General features: G+C 35.9%; 1 protein-coding gene across 2 annotated transcripts; it reads left to right on the forward strand.

Moving 5' to 3' along the window:
• The first annotated feature begins 5,460 nt into the window (after positions 1–5,460).
• On the forward strand, positions 5,461–11,394 carry LOC131159890 (probable transcription factor KAN2). Of its 2 annotated transcripts, XM_058115104.1 has the most exons (6): positions 5,461–6,438; positions 6,652–6,728; positions 7,803–7,848; positions 8,073–8,256; positions 9,650–9,710; positions 10,680–11,394. In XM_058115104.1, exons 1-6 carry the CDS (start codon positions 5,841–5,843, stop codon positions 10,794–10,796), a joined length of 1,083 nt encoding a protein of 360 aa, XP_057971087.1. In that variant the 5' UTR covers positions 5,461–5,840; the 3' UTR covers positions 10,797–11,394. The 2 variants fall into 2 exon arrangements, with proteins under 2 accessions (XP_057971087.1, XP_057971088.1); XM_058115105.1 differs by lacking the exon at positions 9,650–9,710.
• Positions 11,395–21,735: the final 10,341 nt, after the last annotated feature.

A 21,735-nucleotide genomic window follows, 5' to 3' on the forward strand; every position in this document is an offset into this window, starting at 1 on the left:
TCCTCCTATGATCTACGTAGGAACCTTCGATTTTTGGAACAGACGACGAATGACAAAGGATCGTAGAGAGAGAGAGAGAGAGAGAGGGAACCCGGTGGTTCTAGAGAGAGAGAGAGAGAGAGAGAGAGAGAGAGAGAGAGAGAGAGAGCTTTTGGGAGAATCTTAGCCCTTAAGCAACCCAAAATGGATATTTATAGGGCTCTTGGCCGAGTCAAACTTGTCGACGAGGCGGCATCTTCGTCGACGAGCCAGCCACACAGCTCACCAACGAAGCCATTCCTTCGTCAACGAACCTCATTCGGATATTTTCGCTAACCCGCTCGGTATTTCCTCATCAACGACGCTCTGAATTTTGTTGACAAGGCACTGAAGGGACTTCGTTGATGAACTTACTGCCTTCGTCGACGAACCCTGTTGAAATATCTCGTCCTACCCGTTTCTTATTTATTTTTCCTCATTCACGAGTTCGGTTCTCTACATGGGGCATCCTTGATGTTGGTTCATAGGCACGACCCATCCCAAAGCTATCTCTTGCCGAAGTCCTCGCCCAATTTGAGGCTAGCTCCAACCTCACCTTCCGTAGAAGACAACTTCACTAGCTTTGATGCCAGCTCCGGCTGGCCCCTCAGCACTGGCAACTACATCATCACCGTCGGCCTCGGCACCCCGAAATTTGACCTCCTACTTGTCTTCAACATTGGCAGCGACCTGCAACTCTGCGGCTTGCAAACAACTTGCCTCTGCTATCACAACTCATCTTCAACATCGGTAGCGACTTGCAACTTTGCCGCTTGCAAACAACTCCGCTGCCTACGACGACAATCCTACTCCAACGGTTGGTTCGCCATGGAGATGCAAAATTCCATAGAGCAAAGTTTTGATACCATGATAGAATCAAAGAGGGAGCAAAAGATTGGGAAAAGAAAAAGTTTTAATTGAATCATTAGGGTTCTATAAGAGATAAAAATGACTTATATAGCTTATAAGAATAAAAGGGAAAAAGACTATTCTGTCCTGATATAATGCAAATAATTATTATGACTAATAGAAAATACAATAGAAAATGAGTTTTCTTCTCATTTTCTTTTCTTGTCCTTCTCCCACTATAATCCTTGATCCAAACGGACTTTTAAGTGTTTTGGGGAAAAAAAATGAAAAAGGAAAGGAAAGAAATAAAGGGAAAATGGAATGTAGAATTTGGTAATGGATTTTTCTAATGTTGTCAAATCTACCACTTTTCTTATTTATTATATTGGATTTACTAAAGATTTCATGCCTTTGATTCCGGGAAAAGTTTAACAATTTATATACTTAATTAATTTAAGAACATGCCAAAGCAATTAAAAGAGAGGAGATGCAATTGAATACAAAGAAAAGTTTTTCACTTTAGGGTTTGATGGGATAAAATTTGCAAGGGAATGTGTGCATTTATGGTACCCTGTCAATATCATTTCTCCTTTTGGTGTTTAGAGTCAAAGCCATACCTTCATATGTTTTAGTAACATCATGGGGCAAGACCCATCTTTTGGCTGTTTCATGTGAGTTCATTATTTAATAAGCTATAGTGAAAAAAAAAAAAAAAAAAATCACAGCAGTAAATAAATAGGCTCAATAAAAAAAATTACGGTCGTTTAGGTGTGAAAAATACTTTTTATTTTTCATTCTAATTATTAAAAAAATTATAAAAAATTAGTTTATTTTATTTTATTTTTATAGCAATTTTATGAAATAAATAAATAAAAATAAATAATTTTAATGCTATTTTCTTGTGAAAATTATTTTATTTTTTATTTTTATTTTAAAATAATTATAAAAACATCACCTTATTTTCTAATTTTTCTAATTTATATAGAAAAAAGTTGAGAAATATTTTTCATTATTTTATTAAACTTCTAACTTTTATTTTGCATATGAGAGTGTGGAATTTGGATTCGAGATTTTAATTTTTATGGATTACGTAGAGTTTGTTATAAATTCACACAAATCCAAGTTCAACCCCTCCAAAATTCATGATTCCAAATATTACCTTATATAAAATTTGAAAAATGAGAAAACAGGTTGTCTTTTTTGTGATTATTTTGAAACATAAAAATAAAAAATAAAAATTATTTTACACATTTAGACAAACTTTCTATTTTTTACCTTTTAAATACTAATTTTGAAAGACTAAAAAGTAAGTAAAATTTTATAATTCTTTAAAAAACTAAAAATTAAAAAATATTTTCCACACCTAAACAATCCCTACATTTTTTTAATGTGTGACAAGAAAATAATAGTTTTTATCACAAAAATCAAGCTATAAATACTTATAATTTCAGAGTTTGCCTAGTTTTCTTAATGTTAGTATTTAATTTTTAAATCATTTTTTTTTTAAAATAATTTATAAAATTTTGAACAACATTCCAAAAGCTCTTAACCACCATCAAGATTATGGTATTATCATCAACCTTGTTGCATAAGGGGAAGCCATTTATAATTTTTTAAATTAAAGTCATTATCATTATTTTTCTTTTCTTTTAATTGTTGACTAGCAAAGAAGGAGGCAACTAGCTAAGCCTATAGCATTATTCCTCAAAGCTGTGTTTGAAATTCATAATGCATCTTTGTTTCTTAACCCTAATATTCTAAAGGGTAATTAGGTTTCTATAAATGTGGACATGTCACCACCAGACTTTGGCATCACAAAACTCTGTTTGGCCCTCAGTTATTGCATGTTTGCTCCAAAAGAATGAAGGACAAGAAAGCTTGAGATCTCTCTTCTAAAAGAGTAAAAGTAAAAGATAAAAAAAGGAGTGGGGGAAGAAAAGTAAAAGAGAATTAAGCTTTGGTAAACTCATCCTTTTTTCTTTTTTTTTTTCCTTGGATGAAAAAATCAGATTTAGTTACCATGCAGATCATATGAGGAGTCCTCACACAAATTGTTTTTTTCTTTAAAAAAAAATCCCATTTAATCAATTTAGCCTAATGTTATTCATTAAATAGTTAAATTCAACAGAACCTTACTCTGCTAAATGAATATTATGCCTGCAAAATTTTATCTTATTCTTAACACTCGGTTGGAATTCAGAAAATATTAGGGATGGGAAAGGAAAATATCAAGAAATCCACGTTTTCATGCTTCGTTATCGAGGAAACGAAGAGAGAGAAAAAAAAAAGTATACTAAATTCACAAACAAAATTTTGATTTTACACATTAGTAATGTTTAGTTTCTCTTAACTTTTAATTATATAAAAATAAACTCTCTCTTTTAATAGAGTTAAATGTAGAAGAAAAATATAATGGAAAATGGGTTTCCTCCTTATTTTCCTTTCCCTTTCTATTCCCTTTCCTTTCTTTCCCATTATAGTTTCTTTCTATATTAAATTCTATTAAAAATGAAAGTTTGTTTTTATATGACTAAAAATTAAGAAAAATATTAAATATTAATAATGTGTAAAATCAAAATTTTGTTCATGAATTTAGTATATTTTTCATTTTATTTCTTATTTTTCTCGATAACCAAACATGAAAATATGGATTCCTAAATATTTTCCTTTTCTTTCCCTAATATTTTTCGAGTTCCAAATGGGGCCTAAATATTCTTAATTTTATAAAAAAAGAATAAGTTTATGAATAAATTTATCGTTGTCATTTATCCCATGTTTGGAGAGGACTTAGATTTGAAGTTGTATTAGATTTGGATAAGATGTAGTATACAATTGTATTGAAATTTGTCCAAATCCATTCAAACACAAATATGAGATGCCAAATCCATACTTCCAAACACTACCTTAATGTTCTAGAATGAAATTGTCTTTTGTCTTTATTATTGTGACTACTATTGTTATTATTAAAGAAAGGTAAGCAAGAGAGAGCTACTACAAACTAGCAAAAAGAACAAAACAATATTATTAAAAAAATGTTTCTCTTATATATTATTCGTTTTTATTGTTGCAATTAAATAATTATATATTGTTGTGGCATGATTTATTTATTTACTTATTTACTATTATAATAATATATACATATGTACATGGCAAAAGTTGTTCATAACACTATTATCATGAAAAGTTTAGGGGTATTACAAAAATATTATTAAAATAATATTAAAACAACTCATAATATACTACAATTATCTTATCTATCTTCAAAAATCTTGATGAATGAATGAAACAAAAATATTGTCATGAGATAATAATCTTATTGTTAAGGAAGTAAATTTAAAAGGACATATAGAATGACTCCATCGACTTATGTGAGAACATGGTATATAAAGTTATGATGACATAAAAAAAAAAAAAAGAAAAAAAAAGTTATGATGTCATAGTTCCTTACTAGGCCATTTACTTCACATCATTTAATTATGGGTCATTTAATTTTACTATTAAAAATTATGAAAAAAAATGAAAAATAAATTTAAAACCTAACTGGATGATTGCTCATTTTTTGTTCTTCGATAATATAATAGATGATTATCATGTTATCCATCAATCATTTTAATTACTGAACAATATTTTCAACTTCTTTCCCAACAACAGAAAATGATACAAAGGCCCAAACTAAAACTAGTAGCGTGTACAAATGCGTTCTTATCATTAGTTTCTTTGTCATGCTATAATAAAGGTAGAGCATAAAGATAATAAATGATGCCGAATAATCCTTGTTATGTGCTTTTTTTATTTTTTATTGGTGAATAATGAGATCATTTTTTGTTTATAGGAGGTGAATAATAAATTGAAGAGGGCATGCATGATCTCTCTCTCTCTCTCTCGGATTGGTAATTCAAATACTTCTTTTGTCCTTTTCAAGAAACATGTATTTTATTAAAGTTGAGCAGACAAAAAATATTGCAAAAAATTGAGGATGATATTTAGGGCGAAAATAATAAAAGAAAAATGTATAGTAATTGTAAGGCTTACAGAGATAAGCTGAGTGGAGGAAGTCTAAGTGGAATCCCATAGAGAGGAGTAAGGCAAATCATATCAAGAGATGGATTTGAATTTGAATGCAGAAAAAGAAAACAGGACTATGAATGATGTAGGAATTCTATTGAAGTGCGTATGGTGTGTCAATCAACATTTTTATCTCAATGTGCATGATCAAAAAATGGGAGAATCATATATACATAAAGAGAGAGAGAGAGAGAGAGAGAGAGAGAGAGAGAGAGAAGAGAATGTGAGAAAGTTGAAATCCCATAAATAGGGAATTTGGGGTGCAGGGGAAAGGAAAGGAGCCCTAACCTAGCTGCACTTAGCTAGGGAGGGCCTAATGGTCCTGTGAATTGAAGAGGGTAAGGCATGAGAGGACTGTAAAACCTAAAGTGGTTGAGAGACAAACTCACACGTTAAAAGCTCCCACTAAAATTTCCTTTTCTCCCAAAGGAAACAAGAAAAAAAATTGGAGTGAAAAGGAATCTAAGTCTCATTTGTTTCCCCTTTTCCTCTTTTTCTCCACCTCACGGCCCCCTAACCCACCCTCCCAAACAAAGCAAATCTCTCTCTCTCACTCTCTCTCTCTCTCTCTCTCTCTGTACATGTGTGTGTGTGTCTGTATGTGTTTGTGTCATTTTCTCTTATATACTTCACACAAACAAGGAACAAGGATTCATTTCTTGCCTTTTCAAATCTATCTCCATCGCTTTCCACTCATCACCTCTCCCCCAATCTCTCCAACCCTGAAATCTGACCAGACCCAGAGCTATAGATTTCACCACCGAGCTCATCATCCCTTCATCATCAAAAACCTAGCTAGCCCACAGAATTAATCAACAGCACGAGTACTCCTGAGAAGAGAAGATTCAAAAGAGAAGCACCTAGCTAGCCAGCTCGCTAGTCACAAAGGAAGAGCTTGAAGGATCCGCATGGAGCTTTTCCCAGCTCAACCTGACCTATCTCTTCAAATTAGCCCTCCCAACACAAAACCCACCTCAGGCTGGAGCAGACCCCAAGAAGATCAAATGGATTTGGGCTCATGGGCAGGCCCCCATCACAACCCTAACATCAATTTTGAGCTCTCCCTTGCAAACCCCAAGGCCCCCTCAGATCCCACCGCCAACCCATTTCACCTCTTCCATCACAAAAATGAACTCCAACTACAGTTTCACCAACAGTACCATCATCATCATCACCCAAATGGACAACAAGGGTTTCACCAGCAGCTCAGTTTCTTGAGACCCATTAGGGGAATTCCCGTCTACCATCACCAAAACCAAACACCAAACCAAACAGTACCCTCCTTTGCTTTCCCTTCTTTTGATTCCCCAACTCCTGCACCAGTAACTGGTACCGCTAGTACTACTAGTCCTGCTTCTGCTTCATTCCACTCCATCGGCGTATCCAGATCGCGATTCGTACCGAGGTTCCTGGCGAAGCGGAACGTGCGAGCGCCTCGAATGCGGTGGACTACTACCCTGCACGGGCGCTTCGTCCGCGCCGTCGAGCTGCTCGGCGGCCACGAGAGTATATATATCTACATGCATCCTTCTAGCTTAATTTTCTTCTTTCTCCTTTTCTTGTTTGGGATAATTTTCTTTTCGTCTTGCTCATTGCTAGCTAGCTCTGTCTGCCTGCAGCCAAAACCAAGAACATGGGTTTTGGCATTTTTTGGGTTTTTGATGACAAGAGCATGGTTTTAATTTCTACACATTTTTCTTTTTGGTGGGGTTTAATTAGGAGCAACACCCAAGTCTGTTCTTGAGCTGATGGATGTGAAGGATCTCACCTTGGCTCATGTGAAATCGCATTTACAGGTAAAACAGTTTACCTTTTCTCATCTGATCGCAGCTACTCTTACAAATCAAATTAAGGAAATTTCTTCTTCTTCTTCTTCTTCTTCTTCTTCTTCTTCTTCTTCTTCTTTTGGGAGTAACTGAAATTAATTTTGAAGGAAAAATTTGAAGTTGGGTGATTAAGAGATCTCATGAGTTGCAGTTTTGAAGCTGCGAAGTTGCATTTTTCAAGCCGACACCACTTAGGATAGTGCAGATTTCAAAGCTCCTTTGCAAAAGATCTCTCAGAAACTGTCCTAAGTTTTCTTTTTTGCTCTTAGATCTGATGCTTCTGAAGCATAGGCTGCAGCTTTTTCTTTGGAAGAAGGAACCCACCAAAAATAGAAAAAAGAAGAGTATTAGGAGGAGAAAATAGTCAAAATTTCAGTGTTATCTATTTCAGGGATGAGTAAGAAAAACCTGAAATCCCCAGTTGGGTCTGAGTTTAATGATTAAAATACCCCAAATTATCAATTAAATCTTCATTTTAAGTACAATTAATTAATTAATTGGCCAAGAAATTAAAAGGGTTTTTCTAATATATATATATATATATATATATATATCTATGTATATATATATATATATATTATACAATCTTGAAAACATGGTAATCAGAAAAGTACACTGCGCCATCATTTCACAATGATTTCAGCTTTTTCACTCTGGTTACTATTTAACCATGGTAAATTAACTCAAACACACATCGATGTATGCTCTACTGATTCATACATTTATGGAGGCATTAATTATATATAATATTTATACTAATATTAAATGTAGACTTCACTTGTAGTCTGCACACACACACACACACACACACACACACACACACACATATATATATATATATATATATATTATTTATACGTATGTCATCTAAATGTAGAAAATTAGATAAATAATGCTTTATCAAATTAAACGAATGTGTTTCTTTCTGTCCCATTTTTTCCTTTTTTCCTTTTTTTTTTTGAAATGGGATTATCACTTTAATTTTTGTTGAAAAGGTAGACAAAAATTAACTAATTATTAATTTTGGTATATATGTCTTTGTAGATGTATCGGACAATAAAGACCACCGATAGAGCTGCAGCCTCTTCAGGTACGTAATAGCCATATAATCTCACTATATAAATATATTTAAATTATTTCGGGTTTGAAGAGGCTTTTAGTGGATGGGACAAGAGCTCTTTAAGTTTTTTTCTCGAACGGGTTTGGAGACTGATATTGAAAATTATGGGTGCTTATTATGTTTATTGAATTTGAATTAATATTTGGGTATTAATAAAATTGTGTTGTGATGTTTAATTACATATATTAATACAGGTCAATCAGAGGGATTAGAAAGTGGAGTAATGGGGGAGGTTTGTGAAGAAAATATGGTGGAGGTTCAAAAGCCGCCGAGGAGTTCTACTGAATTATCAGCTGTCGATCTGCGGCGGAGTAGATCAAATATCGGAGAAGATGAAGAAGGTTTCCATGGAGGAGTATTTTGGAACAATTCTCCCAGGTGAATTATAAACTATTTATTTTTAATTCACTCACTCTGGATTAATCTGTATTTGTTATTTTTGAATACATGGTTCAATTTAATAAATGCAAAAATTTCATCAGATATAGCTGTTTTTGATATGTATTGTGGATCATATATTAGCAGCTTTGTGTGCTTATAATTATCTGCATAAAAGAAAAAAAAAAAAAAGATAGCATGTGTTTGTTTGGTTGCTAAGAAAAAGGGGGAAAATGTATATTCATAGAAAGTATGACGGCTGCATTTGCTTATACAAAATGTTTAAAAGTCAATTATAATATAGATGCAGCATTAAAATCATTCCTAAAAGTTTTATTTTATTTTTTACGATAGAGTTCTAAGTGGTTAACAAAATGATAATAAAAATAACGATTGTAATCTCATTCATATATGCATGCATGCACCATAAAAGAAAAGTTTTAATGGCCTAATTATCCAGTCGACATTCAATCTATCAATTTAAACCTCTTCTTAATAAGTAAGCTATCATGTTTAAACTCTGAAAATTTTCTAATTAATTGCTAGACCTAGTCAAAGCGAAAACACATAATGCAGAGAGAGAGAGAGAGATCTATAGCATATATATATATATATATATATATATATATGAGCTGAGGGGGTGTGGGCGATAGTCATTCAAAAGGAAGAGAAAAGAAAAAACTTAAATCTGCATTACGGCTTTTGTTATTCTGCTTAAGTGTTGAAGATGGATGAGATGATGCATGGTGACCACACAAACTCCATTATTGATTGACAAGGGTTACAGTTTTAATTAAAAAGCTAGAATGTAGGGAACAGCAGTACAACTGATGAAGTCCAAAAAATTTCAATTAATGGATCCCACCTAAAGTAAACAATCACAAAAAAGAGTTAGCTACAGATTTCTAATTGATATATTCCATACATATAATGTATATATATATATATATATATATATATATGGTTTATAAAGGTGAATGATGATCTCTAAAGCTGATGCTGCAATCTTTGCTCCAAAGCCAAGTCATTTTGAAGCTTCGTCGTAGTTTCTGGTTATGGATAATGGGATACCACATAGGGGGCCGGAGTAAGGTTTTACTAGGGTTTTTCTCTCCCATCATCCCCTTTATTTAATTTTCCTCAACAGAATCTATAGAGTACTGATCATGATTAAAGCAAAGCAAGGTAGGAGGGTATATATATAGTACGTACTTGTAAGTTGGTAACCAGTTGACAGTAAAAGATTAGTTAGCTCTAATAAATTTGTTTCCTTGTAAGAGAATGCCCTTTTTTCAATTCCTTGCATGCATGCATGCATGGGTTTCCACTCATGACTGATTATATTCTCATGAATCTCTTTTTATGCCGCTTTAATTTTCTTTCCTGCATGCAGTGATGTTTGGTTACAAGGAAAATTAAGGAGTAGTCCTACCGAAAACACAATCCCTTTTGAGGTAACAAACCATGCATCTTTTCAGTTAAACAAATATGAGTATAAGAAAGGGGAAACTTCCAAAATCCAAGTGCTTGATTTCTATATTGTGTATGCCAACTAGTCTTAGGATGTTATGTAATATTTTAACTTATCAAAATAACTAGGAAGACATATATACACACGCGCACACACATAACATGGAAAGAAGGGAAAAAGTCATGCATGCATGCATTGCCTTCCAAAATCAATTAAGAACACTTTTGAATATGTGATATATATATATTTTTTTAAAATTTTCTATGCAAATGGCTCTTTGTGACTTTGATTTCATACATTGAGAATAAGTTGTACTCTTGGAAATTTGCAGTCAAGTCGATCATACATATATATAGACCTAAAAGACATCCTAACTAAAAAAGAACAACTCATGGAACATCTAAAAGACATCCTAACTAACATTCTTCATTTGCCTCACATTTTCAACCCTACCTAGCTAGCTTTCTCCATTCCCCATAAAATACTTTTTATATTTAATATTTATATTGCATTATTCAACTGGATTTGCTTTGGTGGCAAGAGCAAAATCAAGTTTTATTGATTACTCACGTGTAATTTACCTAGTGAATTACCAACATTACATCGATAGACGAGTAGCAATATTTTCATATCCTTGATTTGGTGGCACTTGGGTGGGTTGAAGGGCTTATCAAGTTGAAATTTTGGGTCATCAAAAAAAGAAAAAAAACACCATTTGCATTGCATTGCATGCTCCTAATTTGGAACAATCATGCAGCAAACATCAATGCAAGCTTGGGAAAAAGGGGTTTCTTTTTTTCCAGCCAAACCCAGATTAAGAATATAAATATATATAAATATCAATTAAACATTCATTCCATATATATATATATATATATATATATATATATATCTGTATGAACATGATCGATAATATCTAAATTGAATTTTTGTATTTACTTTTGATTTGCAGGATATGGTGATGAGCTGTGAAAGTGTGTCTGCAGACGTGCACTCATCCTCAAGCTTTACTGCAGTAGGAATGAACCCCAAGAAACCCAATTTGGAGTTCACCCTAGGCAGATCATGATCATCACAGTGATTTATACATACATATGATCATCATCATCATCATTAAATGATGGTGAAGTAGCTGGCTGGTCATGTATCAAAGGGCCATAAATTAATGTCTACAAATTAAATGCGTGTGTTGGAGTAAGTGGTGATGCGAAATGGGAATCAGGTACTGCATGCTCTCTTTAATTAAAAATGAAAAGAGGGATAGAGAGAAAGGGAAGAAAAGGAAAAGAAGAAAAGAGGAGGAGAGAAAGAGTAGGAGACAAAAGGGACACAAAGCAGAGAAAAAAGAAGTATCACCAATATGAATATCAGCTGTGACACACCCAATTAGTCATCATATTATAATCACATCACACGTAAATATATATATATATATATATATATATATATATATAAAAGTTAAATCTTCTTTATTTTAATTTTGTGTTTTTGATAGAGAGAGAGAGAGAGAGAGGGGGAGCTTGCTTTGGGAATTGCGCATGGGCCCCTTCATAAAATGCAATTTGTGAGTAGTGACAAACAGGTTATTGTACCACCTGCAATTGTCACCAGTCACCACAATATATATGTATGAACCATATAATATATATTTGTACATTGATATCAAACCTACTTGACCAAATGCATGTTTGATTTGTTATCTATATATATATATATATATATATATATATATATAGATAGAGAGAGAGAGAGAGAGAGAGAGAGAGAGAGAGAGAGATCTTCTTTAATCATCCTCGCCAAGTGGAGACTAATTGTTTTAGTTCTTGTCAACTACACTGTAGTGTTGACAAATGAACACCACTCATATTTAGTTGTTGAGGGGTGATGACCCAATTGATTAAATTTTTATTTTTGATTCATCAATAGAGATGACAATAGAGTAATTCATTTTCTATTCTAAATCATTTCAATTCTAATCTCTTCTTAAGATTTAAACTAAATGCTTTCACTATGTAAGAATGTTTTAAATAGATGTAGATAGTTATCTATTTTTTTTTTTTCATCCATAAATTGAGGTGTAGTAGACTTATAGAAGGTTTGGTTTGTGGAATGAAACGGATTGGGAAAAATATGAAATTAAAATTTGAATGGAGAGGGTGACCAAAAATCAAATAATAAATTTAATTCCATTCTTATGTATCAAATATGCTGTTAGTAGTGAAGCCAAGCCCTTTCACTGGCTAATGTGAGCACGTTATATTCTCTCAACTGTTGTTTAATAACACTATCACAGGACATATGCATTAAACGTGGTACAACATATTGATGTATTGATTGTGATTCTATTTAAAATATTCTTCTATTTTTAAATGTAAGATAATGGTTGAAGTTTGATTAATCTAACAATGGCTAAGCTAGAATTGTTGTACTTATGTTTGATAATGGTTGAAGTTTGATTAATCTAACAATGGCTAAGCTAAAATTGTTGTACTTGTATCTTATCTAATAAGAAAATTTGTGATTCTCTATCCTTCTAAAGAAAATGTTTTCATCTTTAAGTGTACTATCTTGACAACTTTTCCTCTGTCCTTCAAGATTCATGGAAATGGAAATTGTTGCCTCATTTGATTAGAAACAAGAGCATCCCATTTTCCAACCACAACACAACCTAAGTAAAAACTCTTTTTTATTTCAAAAACAGGTATAAAAGTAGAAACCGTTGTCCTATAAATTCAATTTGTATAATTGTAGATTCTTTTTATGGAAAAATAGTGGACGAATAGATCCAATGAATTCTATAATCATTATTCTATATTGTGTAATATACTTGTTATAGACTTTTGAAATTCTTTATAGTATGTTATGTTCATATGGCAGAATGGAGTATCAGTGTATCACTACAAAAAGACTAATTTTTAGTAACGAAAGTATGAGTAACGGTTTCAATTTCATCACTAAAAGGGCCTTATTAGTGACGGTTTTTAAAAAGCGTTACTACTAGTGTAAGTATTAGTAACGGTTTTTCAAACCGTCACTAATAAGGAACATTTAGTGATGAAACTAAAACTGTCACTGATACTTTTGTCACTAAAACCCAATTTTCTTACTCAAACCATTGTGGGAAACTACTTTTCGCGCAGAAATTATCTCGGGTAAAAAATATTAGTGACATTTTTTAGGGTATTAGTAGCGAAATCAAAGCGTCACTAAAAACCACTTATTAGTGATGGCTAAATAACCGTCACTAATAGTATTATATTAGTCACGGTTCTATAAGCCGTTACTAATAATGCAAAAAAGTCAACAATATTAGTGACGGTTCCCAAAGAACCGTCACTAATAATGCATTAGTAGTAACGGTTCTTCTAAGCCATCACTAATAGTATTTTAATAGTAACAGTTTATATAACCGTCACTATTAGTGACGGTTTATTAGAATCGTTACTAATAGCCTATTATTAGCGAATAATTTTCTAAACTATCACTAATAGTGTTTTTTATTTAAAAAATATAAAAATTATTTATTTAACTATATAACCGTCACTATTAGTGACGGTTTATTAGAATCATTACTAATAGCCTATTATTAGCAAATAATTTTCTAAACTATCACTAATAGTGTTTTTTATTTTAAAAAATATTAAAATTATTTATTTAACTATATTAGCGACAGTTTAGAAAAATCCTCACTAATAGTTTGTTATTAGTGACAGTTTATGGAAACTGTTACTAATATGCTAACATTAGTAATGGTTTGTGGAACCGTGACTAATAATGCATTTGTTGACTAAGAAAATTCAACTATATTAGCGACAGTTTATGAGAACCGTTACTTGTTTACCCTATTGGTCACATCCCATTTTGATCATGAAAAATACCTTGGTATTTAATGTCTGTCAAGTTTGTGTGTAGGTTTATATTATCAGATCATATGCTGGAACATGAGAAGACTTGAAAACTAAAGACCCTGAAGACTCGTTGTAATTTATATTTTGTGTAATTTGGGTCTGTAATAGTAATATAGGAATAGTCTGCAATAATTAATACATGACATGCATTTAGGAATTAAAGCTCACGACTTTAGAGAGACCTTAGGGATCACCCTTTGGTCGAATTATATTATTTTGATCTTCCACCTTCTTTTTCAATTTTGAATTTTCTTGAAGAATTCCCGTAATCTGTTTTTTTTTTTTAAACTTCCAACTTCTTTTTGAGAGGATCCTTGTAATTTTTACACTCCTTAATAAGTTTTTCGTTTTCAAAAATGAGAGATGCATGTTCCTCTTTTAAAGTATCACATGAGCAGATTTGTTTTTGCTTACATCTTGCATGAGTTTCTTCTAAAAGTTTGTTTTTCTTTTTGGCAGCTATCAATTCAATGTAAAGCTTCCTACAGTTTTCTTCTAATTCTTCATATGATGGAAGGTATTCATCGTCAGAATTTACGTCATTTTGTTTGTCCTCCATAAAGCAGAAGTTGGCAACTTCTTCTTCGATTTCTTCATTAGTTGAGGTTCCATCTTGCTCATCCCATCCGGTTGCGTTTATGGCTTTGAACTTCTTTTTGTCTCCTTACTGATTGTTACCTTTGTTTTTGAAGAGAGGGCAGACAGTTATACGGTGCTCGATCTTTTTGCAATTGTAGCACCTTATGCTTGATTCTCCTTTCTTCTTTTGTTTGCCACCTCGTTTGTTCATCAAAAAAATTTTAAATCTTCTTGTAAGGAGGGTAACTTCATCATCGTCGTCATTTTCTTCTTCCTCCACGAGGTCCTTTTGTTTTCCAGCTTTTAGAGCAATTCCGATAGCCTTCTTTGGTGCCTCAGCTTCTGCGGTAGCGTTTTTATTTTTGATTTCATAGGTCATGAGAGACCCAATAAGCTCGTCGAGAGTGACCTTTGATAGGTCCTTTGCCTCCTCAATTGCTATGAACTTTGCGTGCCAAGATTCCGGTAGAGAGCAAAAGACTTTCTGTACATTGTCTTCCATAGAATATTTTCTACCAAGAGCTTTTAGTCCATTTGTAATATGTGTAAAGTGAGTAAACATAGTAGCAATTAACTCACCCTCTTCCATTTTAAACATTTCGTATTCTTTAACTAACATATTACATAAGTATACTCAAGCCACACCATATTGTAATACATAATTTTCGTAAATAAATACACTGCATAATATTTAGAAATTTCCTAGCATAGCATATATCCCTTACCTTAACTTCTGAAAAGCCCTTACTGTACTTTAACCCGATACCCGCAGGGCTTCCTACAAAATACCCTGAAACCAATATTTTTCAGAACTAAACATCAGTATTTTTCCGTCTATAACATTTTCTCTAACTGCCATAAGGCCAAAAGGAGACTAAAAGGCCTTACCCCGAATTTGGGATGATTTTCAACTTTGATTTCTCCACGATCCGCTCTGGTAGATGCGTAGAGAACTCTGCCAGGAGCGTCATGGTAGCTTCGGATCGTCGATCCGGCGACTGGTGAGGCCGAAAATGAAGAGAGAAGGGAGAGAGAGTCGTAGGAGAGAGAGAGAGAGAGAGAGAGAGAGAGAGAGAGAAAGGAGAGAGAAAGCGGCGAGAGAATTGTGTTAAAAACCTGGATTTCCACTATTTATAGGGTCAGGCTTGTCGACGAGACATGTCACTTCATCGACGATCCCTTCACAAAATTCGTCGACGAAGCCCTGTATTTGTCGACGAAATTCAGAGCAACTCGAACCGTCTCTTGGTATTTTCTCGTCGACGAAGCCCTGTGTTCATCGATGAAATCTGGAAAAATTCTGAAATTTTGATTATTTAATATTATCTCCAAAATGCAATGTCGTCGACGAAGTCTATGGCCTCCTTCTGTTTCTGGTTCTATTTTCTCTCCCTCTAATATTTAAAAATGCTATTATTCTTTGGGTCACTACATTCTCCCCTCCTTATAAAATTTTGTCCTCGAAATTTACTATCTGAATCTCTATCTATACTTCCATCATTCTGTAAAGAAAAGGGTTTACTTATTTTATTACCTGCCCTCACTTACGGCGGAGGAATACCGTGGTTACATGGGTACTGGGAGAATACAACCATAAAAGAAAATCTCTCCCAAAACAAAATACTATCTACTAACCATAATCCATACATGTACCTGCAAAAGAAACTCATCTAACTACTATACTTTATCTACTTACCTCTATACCTCTGGAAATAACTGTGGGTATCTCTGTCTAATCTGCTCTTCGAGCTCCCAAGAGGCTTCCTCTATGTCGTGATTTCTCCACAAAACTTTAACTAATGGTATCTCTTTAGTACGTAAAATCTGAACCTTTCTGTCTAAAATCTGTGTTGGAGTTTCTTCGTATGCCAATGAATCCTTGAGCTCTATCTCTCCATAGCTAATAACGTGGGATGGGTCTGGGATGTATTTTCGTAACATGGTAACATGAAACAAGTCATGAATATGAGCCAAAGCTGGCGGCAAAGCTAACCTGTAGGCAACTGACCCTATTCTGTCAAGTATCTCAAAAGGGTCAATATACCTAGGGCTCAACTTGCCCTTCTTTCCAAACCTCATAACTCCTTTCAGAGGAGCTATCTTCAGAAAAACATGATCACCTACTCCAAATTCCAGTTTCCTGCGGTGAGTATTTGCATAACTTTTCTGCCGACTTTGCGCTGTATTGATCTTGTCACGAATAAGTCGGACCTTATCACATGCCTGCTGAATTATCTCTAGACCCAAAACTCGCCTTTCGCCTACCTCATCCCAAAAAAGAGGAGATCTACATCTCCTACCATACAATGCCTCGTAGGGTGCCATGCCGATGCTTGCTTGATAACTGTTATTATAAGCAAATTCAACTAATGGCAAAAACTGAATCCAACTACCCCCAAAGTCTAGCACACAAGCACGAAGCATATCTTCTAATACCTGGATGGTTCTCTCTGTCTGGCCATCGGTCTGAGGGTGGAAAGCTGTGCTGAATGCTAACTGAGTCCCTAGTGCCTCCTGCAAACTCCTCCAGAACCGTGACGTAAAACATGGATCATGATCCGAGATTATGGATACTAGCACTCCATGGGATCGAACAATCTCTTGTATATAAATCTCGGCCAACCTATTCATAGGATAGCTGACTTTAATAGGCAAAAAATGCGCTGTCTTCATCAATTTATCAACTATCACCCAGATGGCATTTTGACCATGCAACGCCGGTGGCAGCCCAGTAACAAAATCCATAGATATGTGGTCCCACTTCCACTCGGGAATGTAAAGTGGCTGTAACTGACCAGCCGGTCTCTAGTGCTCAGCCTTAACCTGCTAGCACGTCAAACACTGTTGTACAAACTCTGCTATCTCCCTCTTCATGCCACTCCACCAGAAAGAATCTCGCAAATCCCTATACATTTTTGTATTGCCAGGATGAACAGTGTATAGAGACCTGTGTGCCTCCTCTAAAATCGTCCTCCTGATACTGTCATCTGCAAGCACACATAATCTGGTACGGAATCTCAGAGCTCCATCATCAGAAATACTGAACTCTTCCCCCTGACCGTCCTGAACTTTGGCTATAACCTCCACTAACTCTGGATCATCTCTCTGAGCAGCTTTAATCTTCTTATACAACGTGGGCTGTACAACCAAACTGGCCATAAGTGCCTGAGGATCATCCTCCACTAGCTCCAAACTGAGTCTTTCCAAATCCATCTGAATCTGATGCTGAACTATCGTTGCTAACTGTACTGTATCTCCTGATTTACGACTCAGTGCATCGGCTACCACATTTTCTTTACCTGGGTGGTAACTAATGGTGTAGTCGTAATCCTTGATGATCTCCAAGCACCTCCTCTGTCGCATGTTCAGCTCCTTCTGCGTAAAAATGTATTTCACACCTCTCACCATAAAGGTAATGCCTCTAAATCTTCAGTGCATGTACCACCGCAGCCAATTCTAGATCATGAGTAGGGTAATTCTTCTCATATTCTTTCAACTGTTGGGACGCATATGCTACCACCCTACCGTGTTGCATCAGCATACAACCGAACCCTTTCAAGGACGCATCACTGTAGATAACATAACCATTGCCACCCGATGGAATCATCATAACTGGGGCAGTGACGAGCCACTGCTTTAATTCCTGGAAGCTCTGCTCGCACTCTTCATCCCACACAAACCTGGCATTTTTCCTAGTCAACCGCGTGAGAGGACCTGACAAGGCTGAAAACCTCTCAACAAAGCATCGGTAATAACCTGCCAGTCCTAAGAAACTCCTGACTTCTTGCACATTTCTCGGCCTAGCCTAATTTAACACTGCATCAATCTTGCTAGGATCCACTGCAATACCGTCCCCTGAGATCACGTGACCTAAAAATGCCACCTTCTCGAGGCAGAACTCACACTTGCTAAATTTAGCATAAAACTTCTCCTCCTTAAGAGTCTGCAACACCTGTCTCAAATGTACCTCGTGCTCCTCAAAACTCCGTGAGTACACCAGTATATCATCAATGAAAACTACTACGAACTAATCTAAATACTAGTGAAAGACCCTATTCATTAAGTCCATAAATACAGCCGGGGCATTCGTTAAACCAAAAGGCATAACGAGAAATTCATAGTGCCCGTACCTAGTTCTGAAGGCCGTTTTCGCAACATCCTCTGCTTTTACTCTCACCTGATGATACCCGGATCTGATGTTAATTTTGGAATATACCCGCGTACCCTGGAGCTGATCAAACAAATCGTCTATACAGGGTAGAGAATATTTATTCTTGATAGTAACTTTGTTTACTCCCTGTAGTCAATGCACATCCTTATGGACTCATCTTTCTTCTTTACGAACAACACTGGAGCTCCCCATGGCAATACACTAGGCCGTATAAATCCCTTGTTAAAAAAATCCTGCAACTGCTCCTTTAATTCACCCAATTCAGCTGGAGCCATACGGTAGGGAACTTTAAAAATCGGCGCAGTCCCTGGAGGCAAATCTATAGAAAAATCTACCTCGCGTACCGGAGGCAACCCTGGTAACTCCTCTAGAAAAACATCTGAAAATTCTTGTACTACTGGAGTGCTATCAATCTTCGATTCGTTTTTAGATGCTTTTTCACAAAAGCTATAAACCCCTGACCTCCGTCCAAGAGTAATCTTCCTGCCTGCACGGCAAACACCAGCTGGGTTGGAGCACGTACCCGTGAACCAACAAATCTGAATTCCTGCTCTCCAGGCAGTCTGAAAACTACTTCTCTCCTAAAACAATCAATGCTGGCATGATTGGAAGCCAACCAGTCCATACCCAGTATTATGTCGAAACCGCACATATCAAACACAATCAGGTTTGCTGGCAATATTTTCTCCTGGATTTCTATAGGTTAGCCCCTAAGGACCCTCTGACATCTGATCACTGATCCTGATGGTGTAGCGACCGACAGTGCTATATCTAATGACTGGGTCTCACTCTCACATAATTTAACATAAGATGCGGAAATAAAAGAATGAGTAGCCCCTGAGTCAAAAAGAACAATGACAGGATATGATGAAACAGTAAATGTACCTATCACCACATCCGTAGTAGTCTCTACATCACCTGGCGTCAAGGCATACACTCGCGCTGGAGCTACATTCCTTTGCTGGCCACCCCGAGGCGCCTGGTATCCTCCCCTAGCTGCCTGATGTCCTCCCTGATGAGGCTTGGGTACTGGGACCTGATCCTGCTCACCTGGGCAATCACGTATCTTGTGGCCGAGCCTCCCATAATGATAACATACATTACTCCCCACTCGGCACTCCCCCGGATGACGTCTTCTACACATCTGACATACCAAAACCATCGGCATATTCTGATTCCCCCGAGGTCCTGCCATCTATCTCTGATCACCCCTATCACGACCTCCTCTCCATGGGCCCCTACTAGAGCCAGCCTGAAAACCCTGAGGCGCAGGCCTCTTCCTATGACTTTGAGCTGTCACACCTCTCTGAATGCCACTCTTAATAATCGCAGCTCTATCTACAACCTCTTTGAATATCTGAGCCTTGAAACTAATCACCTGCTCAAACAGATTTTGCCTCAACCCTTCTTCAAACTTCCTAGCCTTCTTCTCTTCATCAGGTGCTAGATGTGGAGCAAAATGCGACAACTCAACTAACCGAGCCACGTACTGAGATACAGTCATCTGCCCCTGTACCAAATGTAAGAACTCTGCTGCCTTCGCACTCTAAACGATAGCTGGGAAATACCGCTTGATGAACATATCCTTGAATCGATCCCATGTTACTGGACCTAGGACCAGACTCTGCTCCTCTATCAAACGCACTGCTCTCCACCAACGCTTCGCCTCCCCTGTCAGTTTAAAAGTGGCAAATGCTACCTTCTGCTCATCTATACATGGAAGCACCGCCAACATCTCCTCAATATCCTGGACCCAATTCTCAGCTACAGTCGGGTCATCTCCTCCAACAGAGGGTAGGGGCTTCATATGCGTAAACTACTCAATCGAACAACCACTCTCCCCAGAACTCCTGGCCATCTTAGCCATCACCTGCTGAGTGACACTGCGCAGCACAGCATCTGTGTCTCCTTCACCTATGCTGGAAGGACCTACTCCATCCCTCCTAGTGTTCGTACCGCTACTTCCTGGATCCATCCTGAAAACAAGGAACACAATTAAGCATCTTATCCCCTATAAGGACCTATCCCGTAGTAACTCAAAATTAACTACCTTCCCTGACCTTACCCAATATCCAGTTCTATCACCTAGACACATGACCCGATAATAGTTTACTATGGTTTTCCTGAAATCGTCACCCCAGGAAAAGCACAGAAACCAATACGGTAATCTTGTACCCAAACACAGAACAAACCTCAAATCCTTTTCCTATACTCTGGTATGGCTTCTGTTGCATTCTAAAGTCTACAGAACCTAGCAAACCTAGGTTCTTATACCAAACTATAACGACCTACTTAATTAACATGATTTTTTTTTTTTGTAATAATTAACATACTCTGATACCACATTAATAACCTAAGTAGCAAGAAGCATATCTCATAGACATAACCATATGAAAGTATATACACAATACAAAAACCAATACCAGAGTACTACCATTTTTCCCAAAATATACACATAACACTGTTTTCCCAAAAATACCCTCAGCTAGCTGGGGTAAACAAAAATCTTCCACTGTACTCACTTTATTGTTAGGGCACTACAGACGCCCCTCTACCTACGAGCCTGATCTGCTCGCCTACTTAGATCACCTGAAAAATGTTAAATCAACTGGGATGATCCAACGCTCAGTAAGGTGATATATGCTATTACTAGTGTGTGGCAAAAGAGTCATCATATCATAAAAATCCGTTTCCATATAATCATGTACATCTGGATCTATAAACACAGTATAAATCATGATATTTATTACCAATTTCATATCATTTAACACATCTATATTTAAGTTAATATTCAAAATACTTCTAACATACATAAGTAATTCCCTTGTCTTTGTAAATCATAATATACATAATGATAACTGTAAAACTTCCCCTGTGGATATCTGTATGTCATGATTTAACCCCTCATGACAGGGTTGTGCAGCCCGTAGGTGGGATCTACATTGGCTGGCCGACCAAGTAAATCACTAAACTCCCTCGGTCAATCTGCCCACCTCTACCCATATCTAATGGGGAGCCTGTCCACGTCAAGCGCACTATACGACCGACCTACAGCCTATTGTCTGAATAGGCGGTTGCACTCTGTAAACTGTATGCTGCATGTAGCTACGGTACCGTGCTCTATAAACTGTATGGTCCAACAGGGTCAGATACTATATACATATTCATATATACTCTTTCACTGTTTTCATCATATTTTCAAAATTACCATAACGCTTTCTTTCTGTTCTGTAAATACTATAACTGTAGCATCTCGATGCTACCTCTGTATAATTGTTTAAATATATAAACTTTGTAAATGCTCTGTCTGTATACTCTGTATGTTATGGTAATAGAGAACATGACATGCT

Source organism: Malania oleifera, chromosome 7, assembly GCF_029873635.1.
Source record: "Malania oleifera isolate guangnan ecotype guangnan chromosome 7, ASM2987363v1, whole genome shotgun sequence".
Lineage (NCBI taxonomy): Eukaryota > Viridiplantae > Streptophyta > Magnoliopsida > Santalales > Ximeniaceae > Malania > Malania oleifera.

What these genes read in the sequence shown, in the direction of transcription:
- LOC131159890 (XM_058115104.1), top strand. Translation starts at nt 5,841, where the DNA reads ATGGAGCTTTTCCCAGCTCAACCTGACCTATCTCTTCAAATTAGCCCT. An exon ending in ATGTGAAATCGCATTTACAG is followed by an intron (nt 6,729 to 7,802) that starts GTAAAACAGTTT and finishes ATGTCTTTGTAG; the next exon opens with ATGTATCGGACAATAAAGAC. An exon ending in AAAACACAATCCCTTTTGAG is followed by an intron (nt 9,711 to 10,679) that starts GTAACAAACCAT and finishes TTTGATTTGCAG; the next exon opens with GATATGGTGATGAGCTGTGA.